Below are 16,204 nucleotides of genomic sequence, written 5' to 3' on the forward strand. Positions count from 1 at the left end.
CGAGAGTGGCAAATAGTTTGAATCCAGCAAATAGTTTGTGTCCAGCATGTTTGTGTCCAGCATGTTTGTGTCCAGCATGTTTGAGTCCAGCAAATATTTTGAGTCCAGCAAATGTTTTGAGTCCAGCAAATGTTTTGAATCCAGCAAATGATTTGAGAGTGGCAAATAGTTTGAATCCAGCAGATAATTTGTGTCCAGCATGTTTGAGTGAGTCCAGCAAATGTTTGGAGTGCAGGGAATGGTTTGAGTGCTTGCAGCAAATGGCTTGGTTGTTGATGTCTCTAAAGAGAAGAGGATGTTTGGCGAGGAGTTGAGGGAGGGCCCATTGATGTAGATGTTGGCAAGGACTTTTGATGAAAGGTCGGTCGTCTTTACGCCTGCATTTGATGAATAGCAAGGCGATGGAGCTGCTTTAGCTTCGGCTTTGATGATGGTGATGCCTAATAGACCTGAACGGGTACGCTGAGTGATTGAAGCGTCTGACCCACAGTCTCCGTGGTTCAGGCCCCAGCCAGACAGGTGCTCTGGCTGGGGTGACGACCTAGTCCTTATGGGCGCCAGGGGGGCCGCTGCTGGGGCTGTTGCTGCTGCTGTTGCTGCCGCTGCTGCTGGAATCGCAGGCGTGCCTGCTGCCGCTGCTGCTGTTGCTGTTGCTGTTGCTGTTGCTGCTGCTGTTGCTGTTGCTGCTGCTGTTGCTGTTGCTGTTGCTGTTGCTGCTGCTGTTGCTGCTGCTGCCGCTGCTGTTGTTGCTGCTGTTGCTGTTGCTGTTGTTGCTGTTGCTGTTGTTGCTGTTGCTGTTGTTGCTGTTGCTGCTCCGGAGGTGGGGCCGCGGCCTCGGCATCGGCGCGGGCACGGGCGGCGGCGCGGGCGGCGGCACGGTCGGCGAGCCAAGCCAACACAACTCCCCAGAACCACCCAACCCCGCAAACTACCTCCTTGAAGATTGAGAGGTAGCTTTGCAGGGTTTGGCTTAACTCATAGTGGTAGTGAAGCCAACCCCCGTCCCTGGAGGAAGAGTCGGGACCGGGGGCGGGTGGTTCTGGGCTGTCTGCTTGAGCTAAAAGCAGCAGCAAGACCAAAACAATCATCATCATCATTATTGTCGTCGTCGTCGTCGTCGTCTTTGTCTTCGTCTTCGTCTTTGTCTTCGTCGTCTTCTTCGTCGTCTTCTTCGTCGTCTTCTTCGTCGTTGCTGCTGCTGTTGTTGGTGTTGGTGTTGTCGTCGCTGCTGGTGCTGCTGTCGGTGATCTGTATGAATGGTGTAAAAGAATGTCTGGGAGGTCTTTATAAATTAAAGTAATCTTGTAACTTGCCCAAAGGCAGGAACAACAACGCCTCGCTTCTTTCAGGAAGTTGCAGCACTATTCCTGCTTCATTCAACCCCATCGTTGGGAAGGTGCCATTACGTATCAGGTAGGAAGAGCTGCAGCTGCAACCAGGTTCATGAAAAGAGCAGTCGCCATGCCTTAGGGGGGGAAAAAACGCATTAAATGTCCAAGGCAGTGAGTGATAAAGAAACCAGCGATTAATATGTTAACAGATGCAGCTGAAACTGTGGGCGTATTTGCAAAACAGATTTGTAGGGCGCGGTGTCAATGATCGGTCTTGCTACTTTCCTTCGAAAAACATAATATCTGCCGTAAAATCTTTCAACCACTGTAGCGCGAACCAAAACAGCGAGGCTGCAGAAAATGCAAATGATACCCCATGGTACAAGGAAACTGGGCTCTAGTTGCTATGAGCTCCTGCCTATTAGGCGTGGTCAGTTTTATTCTTGAGCCTTTGCAGCTTCTCTCCTGCTTTTATAACCCTTTCCTAAATAACTAGCTGAGATCCAATTTTTATTCTGGATAGACATTATTTCCTGGCTGCGCCTTCGACTTTGCCTTGCGGATTTGCAGCCGGCCACCAGCATCAGCGACAGTGGCAAGAGAAGCTTGGCATACATTGATAACGACCAGGCCATCCCATCAAGCTATTTGGTTGGAGCCGCGGAGATTGCGGGCTGAAAGTTTCAGTCACTCCAAATGTGCCCCTTCAGACGTGAAGAGCATCGCCAGAGCTGAGCGGGGGACAGTAGTAGTTAGATTGGATATTAGACGTGCAGAATTCGCAGCCAAAGATACAAGTATATTAATTAGACTATAGCCGTTTTCAATCTCTCCTGCTTCCGTATGATCCATCACCGGCATTAAATAGTCCATTCGGCGTTTGGTGAGTGACCTCGTTCACACCTGGCCTCCCCATATTTCTGCCCGTGCCCCAAATGCGCGCATACAGCCTGAGGTCATATCGTTGTCGATGAGGTCTGCCCTTTCCTGCAAGTAAAGCAAGCCATTTAGGATCATTTGGAGATACCCCTCGTCCGAGGTCCCTATAGCAAGTATACGCTATCTTGAGATAAGTACCAAATAGCTCCAGGGTGCACTCTGCATCTGAGTGGCATATTGTGCAAACGACTATTTGAGCGTAAGATCCTTGAGAACTGTTCCATTTCTCCTTTGGATGAACCGCACATCGGGGTGGGTAATTTGTAACCCAGGTCTGTACCTCAAGCATACCATCCTTGTATTCGAATTCTGGTGGAGAGATACACAGGCTCTGATGTGGACACCCTACGAAATATTCTGGAGTCTCGGTTCCATCGCCAAGTCGGCATTCCATTTGTTGTCTTTGTAGGAAACTACCGCGCGAAAGATATATGTCATTTAACCATTCGTAATAGTTGCATTCTTTAGAGGTACAGCTATCATTGCAAGATAAGCTTTTAATAAGATCCGTGGTTCTTTCAGGGCCCATTTGGCGGCGAACGCACGCCAAGTGATCCAGTGATATATGGTATCGCATGGTAGTATGGACAGGCGTAAGTGTAAGCGATGAGATTTCCTCGATATTGAAACCGCTTGCTTCAACGGCTGAACCTCCAGGCCTATTCGGCATCAGGCGGCTAGAAGTTCCCGGCTGGTCAAGAAGACCACGATTAGGTGTTCGTAGAGAGCTGTGCATGCGGCAACAGCTTTGATGACGATGGCGCATGCAGAGGCATCGCGTATTACTGTCGTTAGCGACAGCATTACCAGATGCTGCTGTTGCTTCGTTATACGAGGGAAGCATGGTGTTGACGGATTTGTTACCATATTCAGTAGATTCGTCTTCTGAAGCCCTATTATCATCATCATCATCATCATTGTCGTCGTCGTAGCCGTCGTCATAGTCGTCGTAGTCGTATTCAAGAGAGCTATCCTCAGCAACGGACGATATTTTATTCGGCGGCGGTTTGCTTGGCTTATCGGCAGATTGGCCGCCAGAAGATGAAGCATTACGCTCGGAACGGCCACTTCCAAAGACGTTCCGGAACTTGACGGTGGCAGCATTAAATAATTCGACCATGGTGGCGATGACAGCATGCATTGATGGCGATAGAAGAGAAGAGAAGAAAGAGATGGAATGCAAGGATATTAGGGAGAGGGAGTTGCGCTTTATGTAGTTCGCAGGTTTGTCCCTTATCGCCACGGTTTGCCAGATGGCTTGGAGAGCGAAACTTTACTTTAAGCCAAGATTCGGATACACCATATTAATTCGATCTTGAAACAGCTCTACGAGAAAAGCCACAGCCGCCGTGGGCTCCATTTAGTAGCCTGTGGTCCGATTCATATAAGCCACCCGAGGAGCTTGTTATTCTAGAACGAGTGATACGAAAAACCTAGCAGTTTTTGTGGTAAGGCGTTTGGGCCTAAAAGATTGATGATAATATGACGGAGGGGGTCTTTTCAATTTCTGAGAATCCTTGTTTTCGGGGGGGAATCAACAAAAGTACACGCCTAGGCACGCTTCCACCATTTAGCCCGTGTATCCACATGTCAAGTTTAATACAGTCTTAAGATACGCATACACAGTCTCCGCCGTGGTAATAGATGCCCATAAAAATAACAAATGAAAAAAGAGTTCATTTTTGTACATATGATAAAAGCAGATATATATTCTTGCTATAGTGAATGGATACCTTGCAGACGCTATGACTGAAAGGCCCAGCTCAGCTGCCTTGCCGATGAGTCAGTGAGGCTAAATCTCACTTGACGCCAACGCGCAAAGCCACGGTGAATGCACGCAAGGGAACGCTTCACGCCGTCAAATTCCTCTCAATAGCAATTACTCATGCCGAGTAGGCAAAACAGATATAAATGATGATTTATACGTGCACCGGAAGAGAGATAAATAATGTGCTCCTCCCGATTGAAAACCAGCACTGGCCCTGGGGTCTCAATCAGCTTGAGTCTTCATCGTCCATCGTCCACAATGCCCAAATCATCAGCAAATCAGTCTCAGCCCATCTACTTCTGGAGAGAATCAGATTCTCACACGGGGTGGCTCTCACAATGGTACTACTGTCCATTCAAGGATGACAAAAACCCAGAGCTCATCTACGAGACTGCCGAACAGTATGTCCATCACCGACATCCATTACCTCTGAAAGAGAAATGTTATCCAGCACCCCAATTTATGCTATCCAGCACTCTAGTTGTAGCCCCCACAGGCTACCTGCTGCTACTGCTGCTATAGCTACTATTTCTAAATGTCAATATTTAGCAATTGTGTATTTTAATACGTGGACTGGCTGCCTTATTGAGCTACAGCTGCAGTGTTGGATATTGAAATTGGGCGCCGGATAACTTGTCCCTAAAAGAATCATAGGCTAACACCATTCAGCTACATGATGTACCAAAAAGCAATCCTCTTCAACGACCACGCCACCGCCGCCCAAATCATCCAACCAGGCCTCCACCCCCGCAAAATCAAGGCCCTCGGCCGCCAAGTCGCAGACTTCTCAGAGGCGACGTGGAACGCCAACCGCGAGGCCATTGTTCGGCGTGGCAACCACCTCAAGTTCACCAATGCCGTGACGGAAGAAGGGTTCTGCCTTGGAACGCCTTCTGGGAGTGGTATTCCGCTGGTCAGGGGCTCTTTGAGGGAGACGCTTTTGGGGACGGGGGAGAGGGAGCTTGTGGAGGCGAGTCCGTTTGATAGGATTTGGGGAGTTGGGTTCAAGCCGGCGGATGCTGAGGCGAATAGACGGAGATGGGGACTTAATTTGTTGGGGAAGGCTTTGATGGATGTGAGGGCCATGTTGAGAGAAGAGAATGAGAGTCAAGTTCAAGAGGAGTCATTTGAAGATGAGTAGTTTTGTATTTCTCAGGACAAGTTGACTGGCTGTTTGTATCGGGCCTATTATTGCTAAAGCGTATGGTATAGCCAGGAATAGCTTCGAACAGAGATCATCTTTCCAATTGCCCTTGATGTCCTTGGCCCGTTTGGTGATTATATCTATATGTCTATATCCCAACCTCTTGCCCTCCCTTCCTTTCCCTCACATATCATCATCGTACACACAAAAGCGCCTCGTATTAGACGCAGGTAGAGCGGTGTTTATATCATGGCATGATTTTCCATGCTCCCGATTCCCTTTTTTTTCCATCCAATTTTTTTGTATCGCGTTGTTAGTCCCTTGGATATATGCATCCTCCACATGGTTTTTGACGACATAATATACATATTAACACAGATCGGCAAGGCCCCCCTTGCCGAGGATCATTCCCATGCTCCCGGACGCCGTGAATCATACAGAAACGAGTACAAGTCATGCTTTCTTTTTTTGTCTTTCGCTTTTTAGACCCAGTCTCTTCCGCTCTTCTGCATCTCAATCAGACGCCAGCCCCTGGTTTCGGGGTTGTTGACGTCTTCCGGTACTCTGGTGATGCCAATGGCGTATGTCACCTGCTGCACCTTGTCTTCCATACCCGCAGCCAGCTCGTTGCTCTTAGCGTTGCGGTAAACGTGGACCTCCTGGGTTCGGCACGTAATGATGAAGACGGGAATTTCACCAGGGTCCAGCATACGAGCTCTGAGAATGTCGACGTTCCTGATGTCAAGAATGCGACCATCTGACTTCATGCCCGCTTGGAGGTATTGCTTGGTGAGCGCCTCGTAAACGGAAAACTGCGCAGCAGAAAGCCACACCTTGAGCGTCTCTGTGTCTCCCTTGACGTAGGCGTCCAGCACCTCGGGGAGAATGTACTCGCGCAGCTCCTGTAGGAAAGGCTCGGATCGGAACATCGGGTCCATGGAGCGGAACTTTTTGATGACCATGGCAGTCTCGTTCTCGGCAAAGAATCCGCCAATGGTGTCGGTGATGCTTCGAGCGGTCGAGATGAGGGGGTTTTCGGACTCTTCGTATTTGCCCTTCATGCTGAAGACTCCCTGGACAAACTTGTTGCTGTCGCGGAAATCCCTCCAGGCCTCCTTCCAGGCTGCATCCTTGTGCAGAGTGACATTGGTACCAGCACTGACGGAATTGTTAGAACCCAGCGGGCAAAGACGATTGGGGCTATAGACTTACTTGGGATCTTCTTGAAGCACCTCATGATCGCCGCCACGAGTCTTCTCCCACTGCTCTCTTCTCTTCCTGCGCTCCTCCTTCTCAACCCATCCACCATATCTGGAGGAACTACCATCATCAATAACATCCTTGACGTTTTTGTAGGCCTCGGTGTCTCGGATAGGCTTGGTCGCCTTGTCGAGCGCATCACCAGTAACGTTGGCGGCCTTGCGCACACCCTTCATGGCCGAGGTGTCCCAAGTCCATGCGGCACCCTTTCCAATGGCGGTAGCTGTGGTCTTTACCGCCTTGGTCGTTGTTGATGAGATGGCGCTGGTGGACTTCTCGTAGGCCTCTCGAGCTCGTCGAACGGATTCGCTCTCAGTGAACTGGTTGGCAGACGCAGCAATCTGCTTTGTTGATTCGTTCCACTCTTGTGACTTTGTGAGCTCAGTGTTCATGGTCTCCATGAACACTTGCCAAGGTGTCTTGTCGCCATGGGGCGGAGGCGGCGGCAGGTCTTCCTTCTTCTCTTTGCCTTCGCCTTCGCCTTCAGCCTTGCCCTCCTCCTTGCCCTCGGCCTTTTCCTCTGAGTCCTTGGCCGGGTCTTCCTCAGACTTGGCCTTTTGCTCAGCGTCCTGGGCGGGCTTCTCCTCGACGGGCTTTGCCTCGGTCTTTGGCTTTTCCTCCTGCAGTCTCCGGCCGCTTACATGCAAGAACCGAGTCTGTGAGGCCGCTGAAGGAATTGGTAAATCGGCAGGGAGAAATCTGGATCTCAGCGGCGTAGAAACCGCAGTAGGCAGTGTCGCGCGCTCAATGCCCGCTGCATTGCGAGCTGGTTTTTGCGCAAGCTGTGAAGCTAGCCGAGCATATGCGGCGGGACATCGGCCATTAGCGGGGGCAAAGCGAAGAGATGCTCGCGAGAGAGCATTTTCCGAATTGGCAGCGCTGCGGACAAGAGAATTCATCTTTGCTTTGGGGGAGGAAAAAGAAAAACAAAAACAAGAAAGAAGAAAAAGTCTGCAAGTAACTGCAGCCCTTGGACGGAGCGGCGGAAGCGGTGGTGGGCAAGAAAGGATGTGGCTCATGTGCGAAGGAAATTTTGGTTTCGCGATGTCGGCTGGCGGCGGAAGGCAGGCGGACAGCCGGTAGAACGCCGGCAAAAGGCCACTTTGCGCCACTATGGCGGGCGGCCATTCCGAATGGGTGGGAAAAGTTTCCAAGGGCCTCTTTTTGGATCGATCTCGAGAGCCGATCAGTAAGAAGACGACAAGGCGCAGACACAATGAGCCAGCCATTGAGAAGCTGCGTTGCGGCGCGACCGCTCGCCCGGATATCACAGAACATTGCAGCCAGGAATGGCGTGCAGAGCGCCAGGTTTCTGTCGCAGACAAGCGCACGATGGGAGGATGCAAAAGATGCAAAGCCAGACTCGCCCAAGACGGTGCCTCCGAAGCCTCGAACCGAGAATCTCCTCGAAAGCATCTGGGGCACTTCACTAGGATCCAGCGGCCGATCCACGCAGCCTGATTCCATGGCCAGCCTCTCCCAGAGCATGGTCTTCCAGGCCCTCAACAAGTCCAACATCGATACCAGCGTCCTATCAGGCGCACCATCACAGGCCACCCAGAAGAAGGAGGACGAGCTGGAGCCTTACCACTTCCACATCTACGCACACAAGCACAATACACACATTACCTGCACAAAGCCGAACCGGGAGCCCATCATCTCCATGTCGTGCGGCAACATTGGTTTCAGGAAATCACGGCGGGGCACTTTCGACTCGGCCTATTCTTTGACAAAATACGTTTTGGAGCGATTGATCCACACCGGGTGGCCCATGAAGATTCAGCGTCTCGAGTTAGTTCTACGAGGATTCGGTCAGGGCAGAGAAGCTGCGGTCAAGGTTTTGATGAGCCCAGAGGGCAAGGTGCTGCGGGACAAGATTGTGCGGGTTGCGGATTCAACGAGAATCAAGTTTGCAGGAACAAGGAGCGAGAAGCCCAGGCGTTTGTAGATGCTCGGTTGCATCAGTTATGTGTGATGATATATACAGCCGAATGTACCATATCTTGTACTACTTATACCAGAGATAAAACAAACAAAAAAGATGGAAAGAAGAAAAAAAGGCCGCCAAAATTGGGCTGCAAGGCGCATTCCGTAAAGATGCCAACCCGATAAAATGAACTCCAAGTGCCTCCATGAGCATGAAAATGGTATCGTCCGATCTGGTTTGAACGTCACAACTCAGCCAAGAACGCCCCCTATCCGCCCTCCCATGAACTAAGACCAAAGATGAATATGAAGCAACCTGCCACGAGATTGGCTGTAATCACTACGCTCGAATAGCTCTCTCTGCAGCTGGGAGCTGTCTGCCCGATGTATCTCGCAGAATCTGCTTTCCCTTACCACTTCCACCTCTACGCCGTTCATCCTCGCTGCTCCATTCGTCGCCATGTTCTGAAAGGAGATGCGGCCTCTGGTGTCCCAACATGCGCGACTGCTCATCCGCATGCTCGTCGTCGTCGTCCATGAGTTCTCCATCAGCGCTGACGTATTCGGGGGGCTCGATCCAGTCTCTCGGCACCACACACGGCAGCGCAACTCCAATGCTTGCCGCGCGATTCAGCCATGCCGGGCCGGCGTCTCCCGTCAGCTTCTTGCAGAGATACGACGTGAAGTGGTTGCAGTTCTTCGTGAGCAGGTTGTATGATGTGCCTAGGAATTCTTCCGACGCCTGTCGCAGCATGGCGTCGATTTCTTCCGACGTGGCCAAGGTGAAGCCGTGCAGAATCTCGCACTTGAAGGTGCCGCCGGGAGGCTCGATCCGAGGTTTCGTCCAATACACTCCGGTGACTCCGCGCTTATCGTGGCCGCCATACGCGTATTCCCTGCCGTTGATAACGACACCTGAGTGAAGCAGAGATGCCCCGACAGTCCAAAGCACAGAGGCGACTCTTCCGGGCTATCGACGACAAAGGCATGCGTTAGCAAGCAGGGCGCTTTGAAACAACTGTTACACAAATTCCTGGATACGGAAAGGCGTAACGTCAGCTCCTGGGAGAGGTTCTTACAGGCAGAAGATCGTAGACGTGGATTTTGATTTCCGTCTTTTGCAGCGACAGTGTCGATCTGTGTCCGCGCCGGCCCGGGTGGTGATGCTGATGGTGATGATGATGCTGCGAAGGCATTGCGACGCTGGGGGTGGAGATTCGAGATCTTATCTCGCGTGTAAGCCGTGACAATGCGGGGAACCGCCGGGGAGGAGAGACAGGAGAGCGAGTCGATAGGAATGGCGAGAGCGCGAGACGAATTTAAATAGGATTTCCCGTCTTATGTCTTATGGCAGCTTCGGGGGATGGGAAGCGACAATTGATTTCCAAGGTGAGAGGCGATGTGAGATTACGTCGGTTAGCGAGCTGAGATGGGCTGCGACGCCTGCGACAGGATGCCGTTCAACTAATATACAGGCGTGACAGGCTCCCGTGGCGGCGGCAAATAGCGCCCGACGCAGCGCAGCTTCGCAGGCGCCTCGTTGCTTCAGCCCGGTTCCGGCAGCGCCGCGATACCGAGCAGCATCAGCAGCGCTTTTAGCGACGCATGCCCTATGACGCATGCCCTGACCAAGGCCCGGAACAATCTGGCGCCGCGTCCCGACAGAGCTTCAGCTAAAGCCCACCACATGTGGGGTCGAGACTCAAATTTCGCTTTTCACACCATCTCCCCTCCTCTCACCAGGAAAAAAAACACAAAGGCAAAAAAAGGGCCAGCAACTTCCATCTGCGCCCCTTTGCACCTCCAAGAAGCTCCTTTCTGCTTCTGATTATTCCTAGAGCCGGTCGCTTCGGACTAGGAACAGCCGCAGCCACCACATTGGCTTCCTCATCCGCGTCTTGCGTGCCGCATTTCGCTCTTCTCGTTTCTGGATTTTCGTCGCGCGCAGCAAGGTCTGCAGCTCCAGCTCTTGGACTAGCTCCATCTCGACGCCTCGTTCCTTTTCTCCCCTCCCGTCACTACGCAAAATCAAGAAAGATGCCTCCCAAGAAGGCGGTTGTCGAGGAGAAGATTCCTCTGGGCAGGCCCGGCAACAACTTGAAGAGTGGCATTGTGAGCACAAACTCTCTTGCCCAGCCCTAGTGGCTGCATCCCCCCCTATGCTCTACGCAAGTGCCTCGATATTCTAACATATCGTCCCTTTGCCAGGTCGGTCTCGCCAACGTCGGCAAATCTACCCTCTTCCAAGCCATCACAAAGTGCAATCTTGGCAACCCAGCTGTATGAAGCCCCCCGCCCGTCTTTCTTCATCCGGGGTGCTGACAGCCTGAAGAACTTTCCCTACGCCACAATCGAGCCCGAAGAAGCTCGCGTCATTGTGCCCGATGAGCGATTCGACTGGCTGGTTGAGAAATACAAGCCCAAGTCTGTCGTTCCCGCCAACTTGACCGTCTACGATATTGCCGGTCTGACTCGCGGTTCTTCCACCGGAGCTGGTCTCGGAAACTCTTTCCTTTCCCACATCCGTGCTGTCGATGCCATCTTCCAAGTTGTTCGATGCTTCGACGACGCTGAGATTATCCACGTCGAGGGTGATGTCAACCCCACTCGTGATTTGGACATTATCAGCGAGGAGCTGAGACTCAAGGATATTGAGTTTGTGGAGAAGGCTCTTGAGAACCAGAAGAAGAAGACCCGCATGGGCGGCCAGAGTCTTGAGCTGAAGAAGGCCAAGATTGAACAGGAGATGATTGAGAAGGTCCTGGCCTGGCTTCAGGACGGCAAGGAGGTCCGCAAGGGCAACTGGACCCCTAAGGAGGTAAGCGATCTTTTTTTTTTTTCTATTTTTTACTGTTTTTCCTCCCCGCAATTTACGTGATGACAAAGAGCCTTGACGGCTCGAACAATTTAAACCCAGCTCGTCGAATGTCTTTGACATAGTGAGAAGAAAACTATTCTGAACTTTTGCCTTGTTACCCTCTTATTACAAATTCCGCATCCCATGGGTGGCACCAGTGCTAACAAGCATCCAACAGATCGAGGTCATCAACCCTCTCTTCCTGCTGACGGCCAAGCCTGTCGTCTACCTTGTCAACTTGTCTGAGAAGGACTACATCAGAAAGAAGAACAAGTACCTCCCCAAGGTTGCCGAGTGGATCAAGGAGCACGCCGAGGGCGACCCCATCATTCCCATCTCCGTCTCATTCGAGGAGCGTCTGACCCGCTACGAGACCGAGGAGGAGGCCAAGGAGGAGCAGAAGAAGGTTGGTGCCGAGTCCGCCCTGCCCAAGCTGATTGTGCAGATGCGCAAGGCGCTCCAGCTGGGCAGCTTCTTCACAACGGGAACCGACGAGGTCCGCCAGTGGACCATCCGCACCGGCACCAAGGCTCCCCAGGCTGCTGGTGTTATCCACACCGACTTTGAGAAGACGTTTATCCAGGCCATTGTCTACAACTACAGCGTCATTAAGGAGCTTGGTGACGAAGCCGAGGTCAAGGCCAAGGGTAAGGTCATGACCAAGGGTAAGGAATACGTAGTGGAGGATGGTGACATTTTGCTCATCAAGGCCGGTGCTGCCAAGAGCTAAATGTGTCGTATCTGCAGAGTAGCGCTCATGTAATGGGATCATTTTGCCCTTGGTTGGGAAAATAAAAAGTAAAATACCACCACCGATTTGAGTCTTATGCATTTGCTTGTGGTGTGATGTGAAAAGAAATTGTGAAGTGTACAATGGCCCTTGTAGGCTTTTCTTCTAAAGGGGGAAAAATTCTCATCTAATTTCTAGATTATGAAGTCGAGAGAAGGCGAAAAACGGTCAAGCAGTTGATAGTCACCACAAAACATAATCTCAAATAAGTAAATAAGTAGTCTTGTATCACAGAGCATCGCAGTTTCGAATCAGGTAACAGTCTTGTATTTTATAAAAAGGAAATGGTAAAAGAGAGGGTAATTAGTCAACTAGAGATATATCCTGCCAAAAGTCATTCCATTCATAAACTCAAACAAAAGAAAAGAGTAAAAAAGCATATTATAAGAGATATTACTGCTGAGAGAGAGCATGAGATGTGAGTACCAGCCAAGCATCTCAGTGAATAAAGAATCAGCACAATCCACCATACTTGACGCCCCTCTTGCCCATCTCCTTTCTTCCAATGGGATCCTCGGGCCACACCCAGCCTCGGCTCCTCTTGGCCTCGCGCTTCTCTGCCAGCTGCGGCTTGGGAATCCAGTTATCCCGGGCCTTGGCCTTTCGCCTGGTGCCGTCGGCGGGAGCGCCGATCTCGGCCTTCCAGTGGGCGTGGCCAGCGGGAGTTTGATCGCCGGCGAGTTGGCAGAGGCCCCAGAGGGCAAGACACGCCGTCAGGGGCACAGTGTCTGACGAGTCGAGCTCGGCTTCGGAAACAGCGGCGTTGAGCTGGACAGAGGTGATTTCCAAGTCGCCGAAAAAGGGGGTAGACTCTGTGCCGGCGCGGACGAGGACGAGCTCAATCTCGGTGAGGATGAAGCCGTAGCGGCAGCCGTGCTCGCGCATGGCGTAGTGCAGGGCTGCGAGGCCGCGGAGGTAGTCGACGCGCTTGATGTTGCCCTCGGCGCGCATGCCCGTGTTGAAGCGGTCGAAGCTGCGGACGAGGCCGACGACGCGGCCGGTGGGCTTGCCGCCGAAGATGGCGGCGGCGGTGGACGATTCGCCCATGGGGTTTGCGACGAAGATGAGGTCGTTGACGCCGGATGCTGTTTTTGCCGGGACGGAGAGCTGCAGCGGCCGGTTGGAGGACATGGCCAGGGCGGAGTTGAGCTTGGGGAGGTAGAATGAGGCGTAGATGCTGTGGAGGGCCGTCTCGGTCTCGGGGTGGCGAGAGGAGAAGGATGGCGTTTGCAGGAGAGAAGCCGGGACTGGCGAGTTGAGGAGGGCAGATGCGCCGGGGAGAGAGAGCACGGTGGAGGCGTTGAAGGTTGACCATGAGGAGACGCTGCGGACGTCCCACCAGAAGTGCTTGATGGACGGGTCTCGCAGGGGGAAGGAGATGGTTCGGACAAGAGAGGCGGCGGGATTGACGCAGGTCAGATGCTGCATCAGGGTGGTTGAGGGCTCTGCGTCGGGAGTGGCCGTGGCGGCGAGGGCGAGTGGTGATGGAGCACGCGGGAGATAGGAGGAGAAGATGTAGTCTGACTGAGAAGCAGCAGCAGCAGTGGTTGAAGGCACAAAAGGCATCTGTCGATAGGTCGGATAGCCATACTTGTCGATGGTGGCAGTGTCGATGGTGCTGGTTCGACGAGGCTGCGGCAGGTCCTGAGCGAAAGTTTGCGGCGAGGCGAGCAGCGAAGACGGGAAGACGGGAGCCTCATCGTGAGTTTGCGGGGGAGGCGTGTTGAAGGGCGAGATGTGCGCAAAGGCCATGTTGGCGAGGGTCTCTGGGTTGGTATAGCTCCGAGAGTGGCTTGTGCGGATGGGCTTGGAAGAAGAAGCCGGAGGAGGAGTCGATTGTTGATGAACCATCCTGGCCCTGGCAGAGGCAGCTGAGCGAATCGAGTTGGAGCGAGAGTGAGCCGCGCGCGCAACGTGGGATTGGTCAAGCTGCTGGTCCTGGGAGCGGATCTTGGGGAGCAGCAGAGGGCCATGCTGACGGACGGGGGGGCTGGCGCGGGGAGGCGTGGTGAAGCGCGAGCAGGCAGACTCTGCTATTGAGTCGACGGCCGAGATGGCGGAGTAGACGGACGAGGCGCGGGATGTCGATCGGGCGTGGCGGTTGTGAGAGTTGTAGGGGAGCTCGAGCAGGCTGGAGGGGAAGTGGTCGAGGCTGTATTCCATGACGGGGAGGGACTCCATGGGAGGGGTTGGGGGGGGCGTCGAGGGAGGAAGAGGGGGAGGGGAAGGTGAAGTCGAAGGAGACGTCGGCTGCCAGACTGGTGAAGTTAGTATATATGAGGATATCTAGTTGTTGTTGGTGTTGTGAACATGTACTCACGCTGACATGATGGCGGTTGGGTGGGTATGAGAGTAAAGAGGTCGATTAGATGGGTGAATTAAGCAAGAGGAGACCGGCTCCAGTAAAAGTTGTTGTTTTTTTTATAATGCTGTGTATATAAAAGATGTTTCCCCAAGTGTTTGGAGTATGTCGGCCAGCGAGCAAGGATCTCGGTCTAAGTGAATGCAGATGTGAGGTTGGTTAAAGAGAAACAGATGAGATAGAGACTAAGAAATATAAAAAGACGTGAACAAAAAAACAAGAGGATTGGAGGAGAGGGATTGTCGAGGAAATCTGGAGTGAGTGAGACGAAAAGGATTGGAAACCAAGGGACGACGCCGACTTCTTATCCTCTGGGTTTGAGGGTCCGAAGATGGCCGGCCTGGTTCAGAGGCAGCGAAGAGACCGGGGGGCGTGTCTAGGAGAGGCGTGTGCTGTGCCCTGCTGCACCACCCCAGCCCGGCCAGTTTTGGTAGCGGCCCAGCCCCAGAGTTGCAGCAGCCGTCTGGCCCTGGTCTGGTGTTAAGAGCGGCGTAGCGGGCTCTGCTTTTGCTTTGCATTGCTGTTGGTCCACTCACACGCTTGAAGCTATGCTCTGGTCTGCCCACTTGGGCGTGATTTTTATATGGCGTTGATGGTCTTTGAAACAGAGGACGTGCAAGTGTGAATGTACAGCAAAGCAGGCGTATGAAAGAGGGATGCAGAATATGAAAAAAAGAGTCATGGAAGCGGAGAAATCAAGCCTCATGGCATCGCTGCTGCCCGACTTGATACCCAGCAGTACCTAGTCTAGTCGCTGTATGCAGTCGTACAAGATGCAAATGTCCCAAACTCAGGCTCAGACAAGGCATCCAGAGTCTGCCACCGCCCCCCGCGCCCTCTCCTCTCCATCCCGTTGTATTTTCGCCTTGATTCCACCTGAAAACTGGGAACCTGCTCCCTCCAGCCTGCTTGCCCGTAGCAGACAGATTGGAATGCCGGCCGGCAGACGAGGCTTGGGGGAACTTTGCAACGGCAGACAGAAGAGAGAAGAGACGCACTCACAAGGGTCTGGCCTTTTAGCGCAAATGCTACCCAGATGGAGGCTTATAAGTCCCCGCTTCTCTGCCACCACTCAACACTGAAAATACGACTTTTGGGGTACTTTACACAGGACAAGGGGGGGCACAGAAGATGCAGGGCTCAGACGTCAACGTTTAACTGGGGGCTGAGCGGGTTTCTGGCTGCAGGCGCCGGACCTGTGAGTGGCTGCCCAGTATCCAGTGACTCATGCTTAGTTCCCGAGCGTGTTGTGTTGGCTCGAGCGAGATTTTGACGTTTATGCGTGTTGGACGCGCGAAAAAAAGGTGCGATTTGCGATGCGAGATCTTGGCGAGATCTTTGACTGGGGCTTGGCGACGAATGTTTGCGATTGCTTCCAACATTGCGAAGAAGCGCATCTCGCGTCGCGTCCGTCTACCATCTGCTTTCATGATTATCTTTTCTGTCGCGCCAAGTAAAGAGGCTCTCTCTCCTCTCCACTTGGATACATTACATCCCAGAATAAAAAAAAAAAAGGCTGGTCAATGCTCTTCCATCAATTACAAAAAAGGTACTCGTGCACGCAGTAACAAACTCGTGCGCCATCGATGTACATGCAGCAACCGTCCGGGTCGTACCGAAACAGTTCTATTTTTACTCTACTACTTACACACCGAGGTCCTTTCCCTCTAAATTAAAATTTCAAAATTGAGAATTAAAATCAAGTGCGACTAAGCAAATACCGCCGTTACACCGCTGAGACAAAAAGACAGAAGCCTCTCCTCTTGCCGCACATAGGCGCAGTTCCCCCCTTCCGGGCGCTTAGAGCGGGACCTACAAGCCGCCGAG

At 52.5% G+C, this 16,204-nt stretch overlaps 7 protein-coding genes across 7 annotated transcripts; 3 read left to right on the forward strand and 4 right to left on the reverse strand.

Moving 5' to 3' along the window:
• Positions 1-548: 548 nt before the first annotated feature.
• Positions 549-3,390, reverse strand: TrAtP1_002916 (uncharacterized protein; the record flags this gene model as incomplete). The annotated part of the gene is made up of 4 exons (XM_066111660.1): positions 549-1,057; positions 2,279-2,374; positions 2,562-2,579; positions 3,057-3,390. The coding sequence occupies 4 exons, from the start codon at positions 3,388-3,390 to the stop codon at positions 549-551; spliced, it is 957 nt and encodes a 318-aa protein (XP_065967738.1).
• Positions 3,391-4,085: 695 nt separating this feature from the next.
• Positions 4,086-7,453, forward strand: TrAtP1_002917 (uncharacterized protein). The gene is made up of 2 exons (XM_014087575.2): positions 4,086-4,439; positions 4,708-7,453. Exons 1-2 carry the CDS (start codon positions 4,219-4,221, stop codon positions 5,177-5,179), a joined length of 693 nt encoding a protein of 230 aa, XP_013943050.2. The 5' UTR covers positions 4,086-4,218; the 3' UTR covers positions 5,180-7,453.
• Positions 5,665-7,341, reverse strand: TrAtP1_002918 (uncharacterized protein; the record flags this gene model as incomplete). Its single annotated transcript, XM_014087576.2, has 2 exons — positions 5,665-6,340; positions 6,395-7,341. 2 exons carry the CDS (start codon positions 7,339-7,341, stop codon positions 5,665-5,667), a joined length of 1,623 nt encoding a protein of 540 aa, XP_013943051.2.
• A 145-nt stretch (positions 7,454-7,598) lies between the features above and the next one.
• TrAtP1_002920 (uncharacterized protein) lies at positions 7,599-9,833 on the reverse strand. Its single transcript, XM_014087578.2, has 2 exons — positions 9,448-9,833; positions 7,599-9,338 (listed from the first exon to the last, which is right to left on the reverse strand). The coding sequence occupies exons 1-2, from the start codon at positions 9,562-9,564 to the stop codon at positions 8,709-8,711; spliced, it is 747 nt and encodes a 248-aa protein (XP_013943053.2). The 5' UTR covers positions 9,565-9,833; the 3' UTR covers positions 7,599-8,708.
• Positions 7,659-8,390, forward strand: TrAtP1_002919 (mitochondrial 37S ribosomal protein uS11m; the record flags this gene model as incomplete). Its single annotated transcript, XM_014087577.2, has 1 exon — positions 7,659-8,390. The coding sequence occupies one exon, from the start codon at positions 7,659-7,661 to the stop codon at positions 8,388-8,390; it is 732 nt and encodes a 243-aa protein (XP_013943052.2).
• A 255-nt stretch (positions 9,834-10,088) lies between the features above and the next one.
• Positions 10,089-12,051, forward strand: TrAtP1_002921 (uncharacterized protein). The gene is made up of 4 exons (XM_014087579.2): positions 10,089-10,480; positions 10,577-10,648; positions 10,701-11,186; positions 11,404-12,051. Exons 1-4 carry the CDS (start codon positions 10,406-10,408, stop codon positions 11,953-11,955), a joined length of 1,185 nt encoding a protein of 394 aa, XP_013943054.1. The 5' UTR covers positions 10,089-10,405; the 3' UTR covers positions 11,956-12,051.
• A 211-nt stretch (positions 12,052-12,262) lies between these two features.
• On the reverse strand, positions 12,263-15,999 carry TrAtP1_002922 (uncharacterized protein). The gene is made up of 2 exons (XM_014087580.2): positions 14,336-15,999; positions 12,263-14,273 (listed from the first exon to the last, which is right to left on the reverse strand). Exon 2 carries the CDS (start codon positions 14,194-14,196, stop codon positions 12,469-12,471), a length of 1,728 nt encoding a protein of 575 aa, XP_013943055.2. The 5' UTR covers positions 14,197-14,273; positions 14,336-15,999; the 3' UTR covers positions 12,263-12,468.
• Positions 16,000-16,204: the final 205 nt, after the last annotated feature.

Source organism: Trichoderma atroviride, chromosome 2 (genome assembly GCF_020647795.1).
Source record: "Trichoderma atroviride chromosome 2, complete sequence".
Taxonomy (NCBI): Eukaryota; Fungi; Ascomycota; class Sordariomycetes; order Hypocreales; family Hypocreaceae; genus Trichoderma; species Trichoderma atroviride.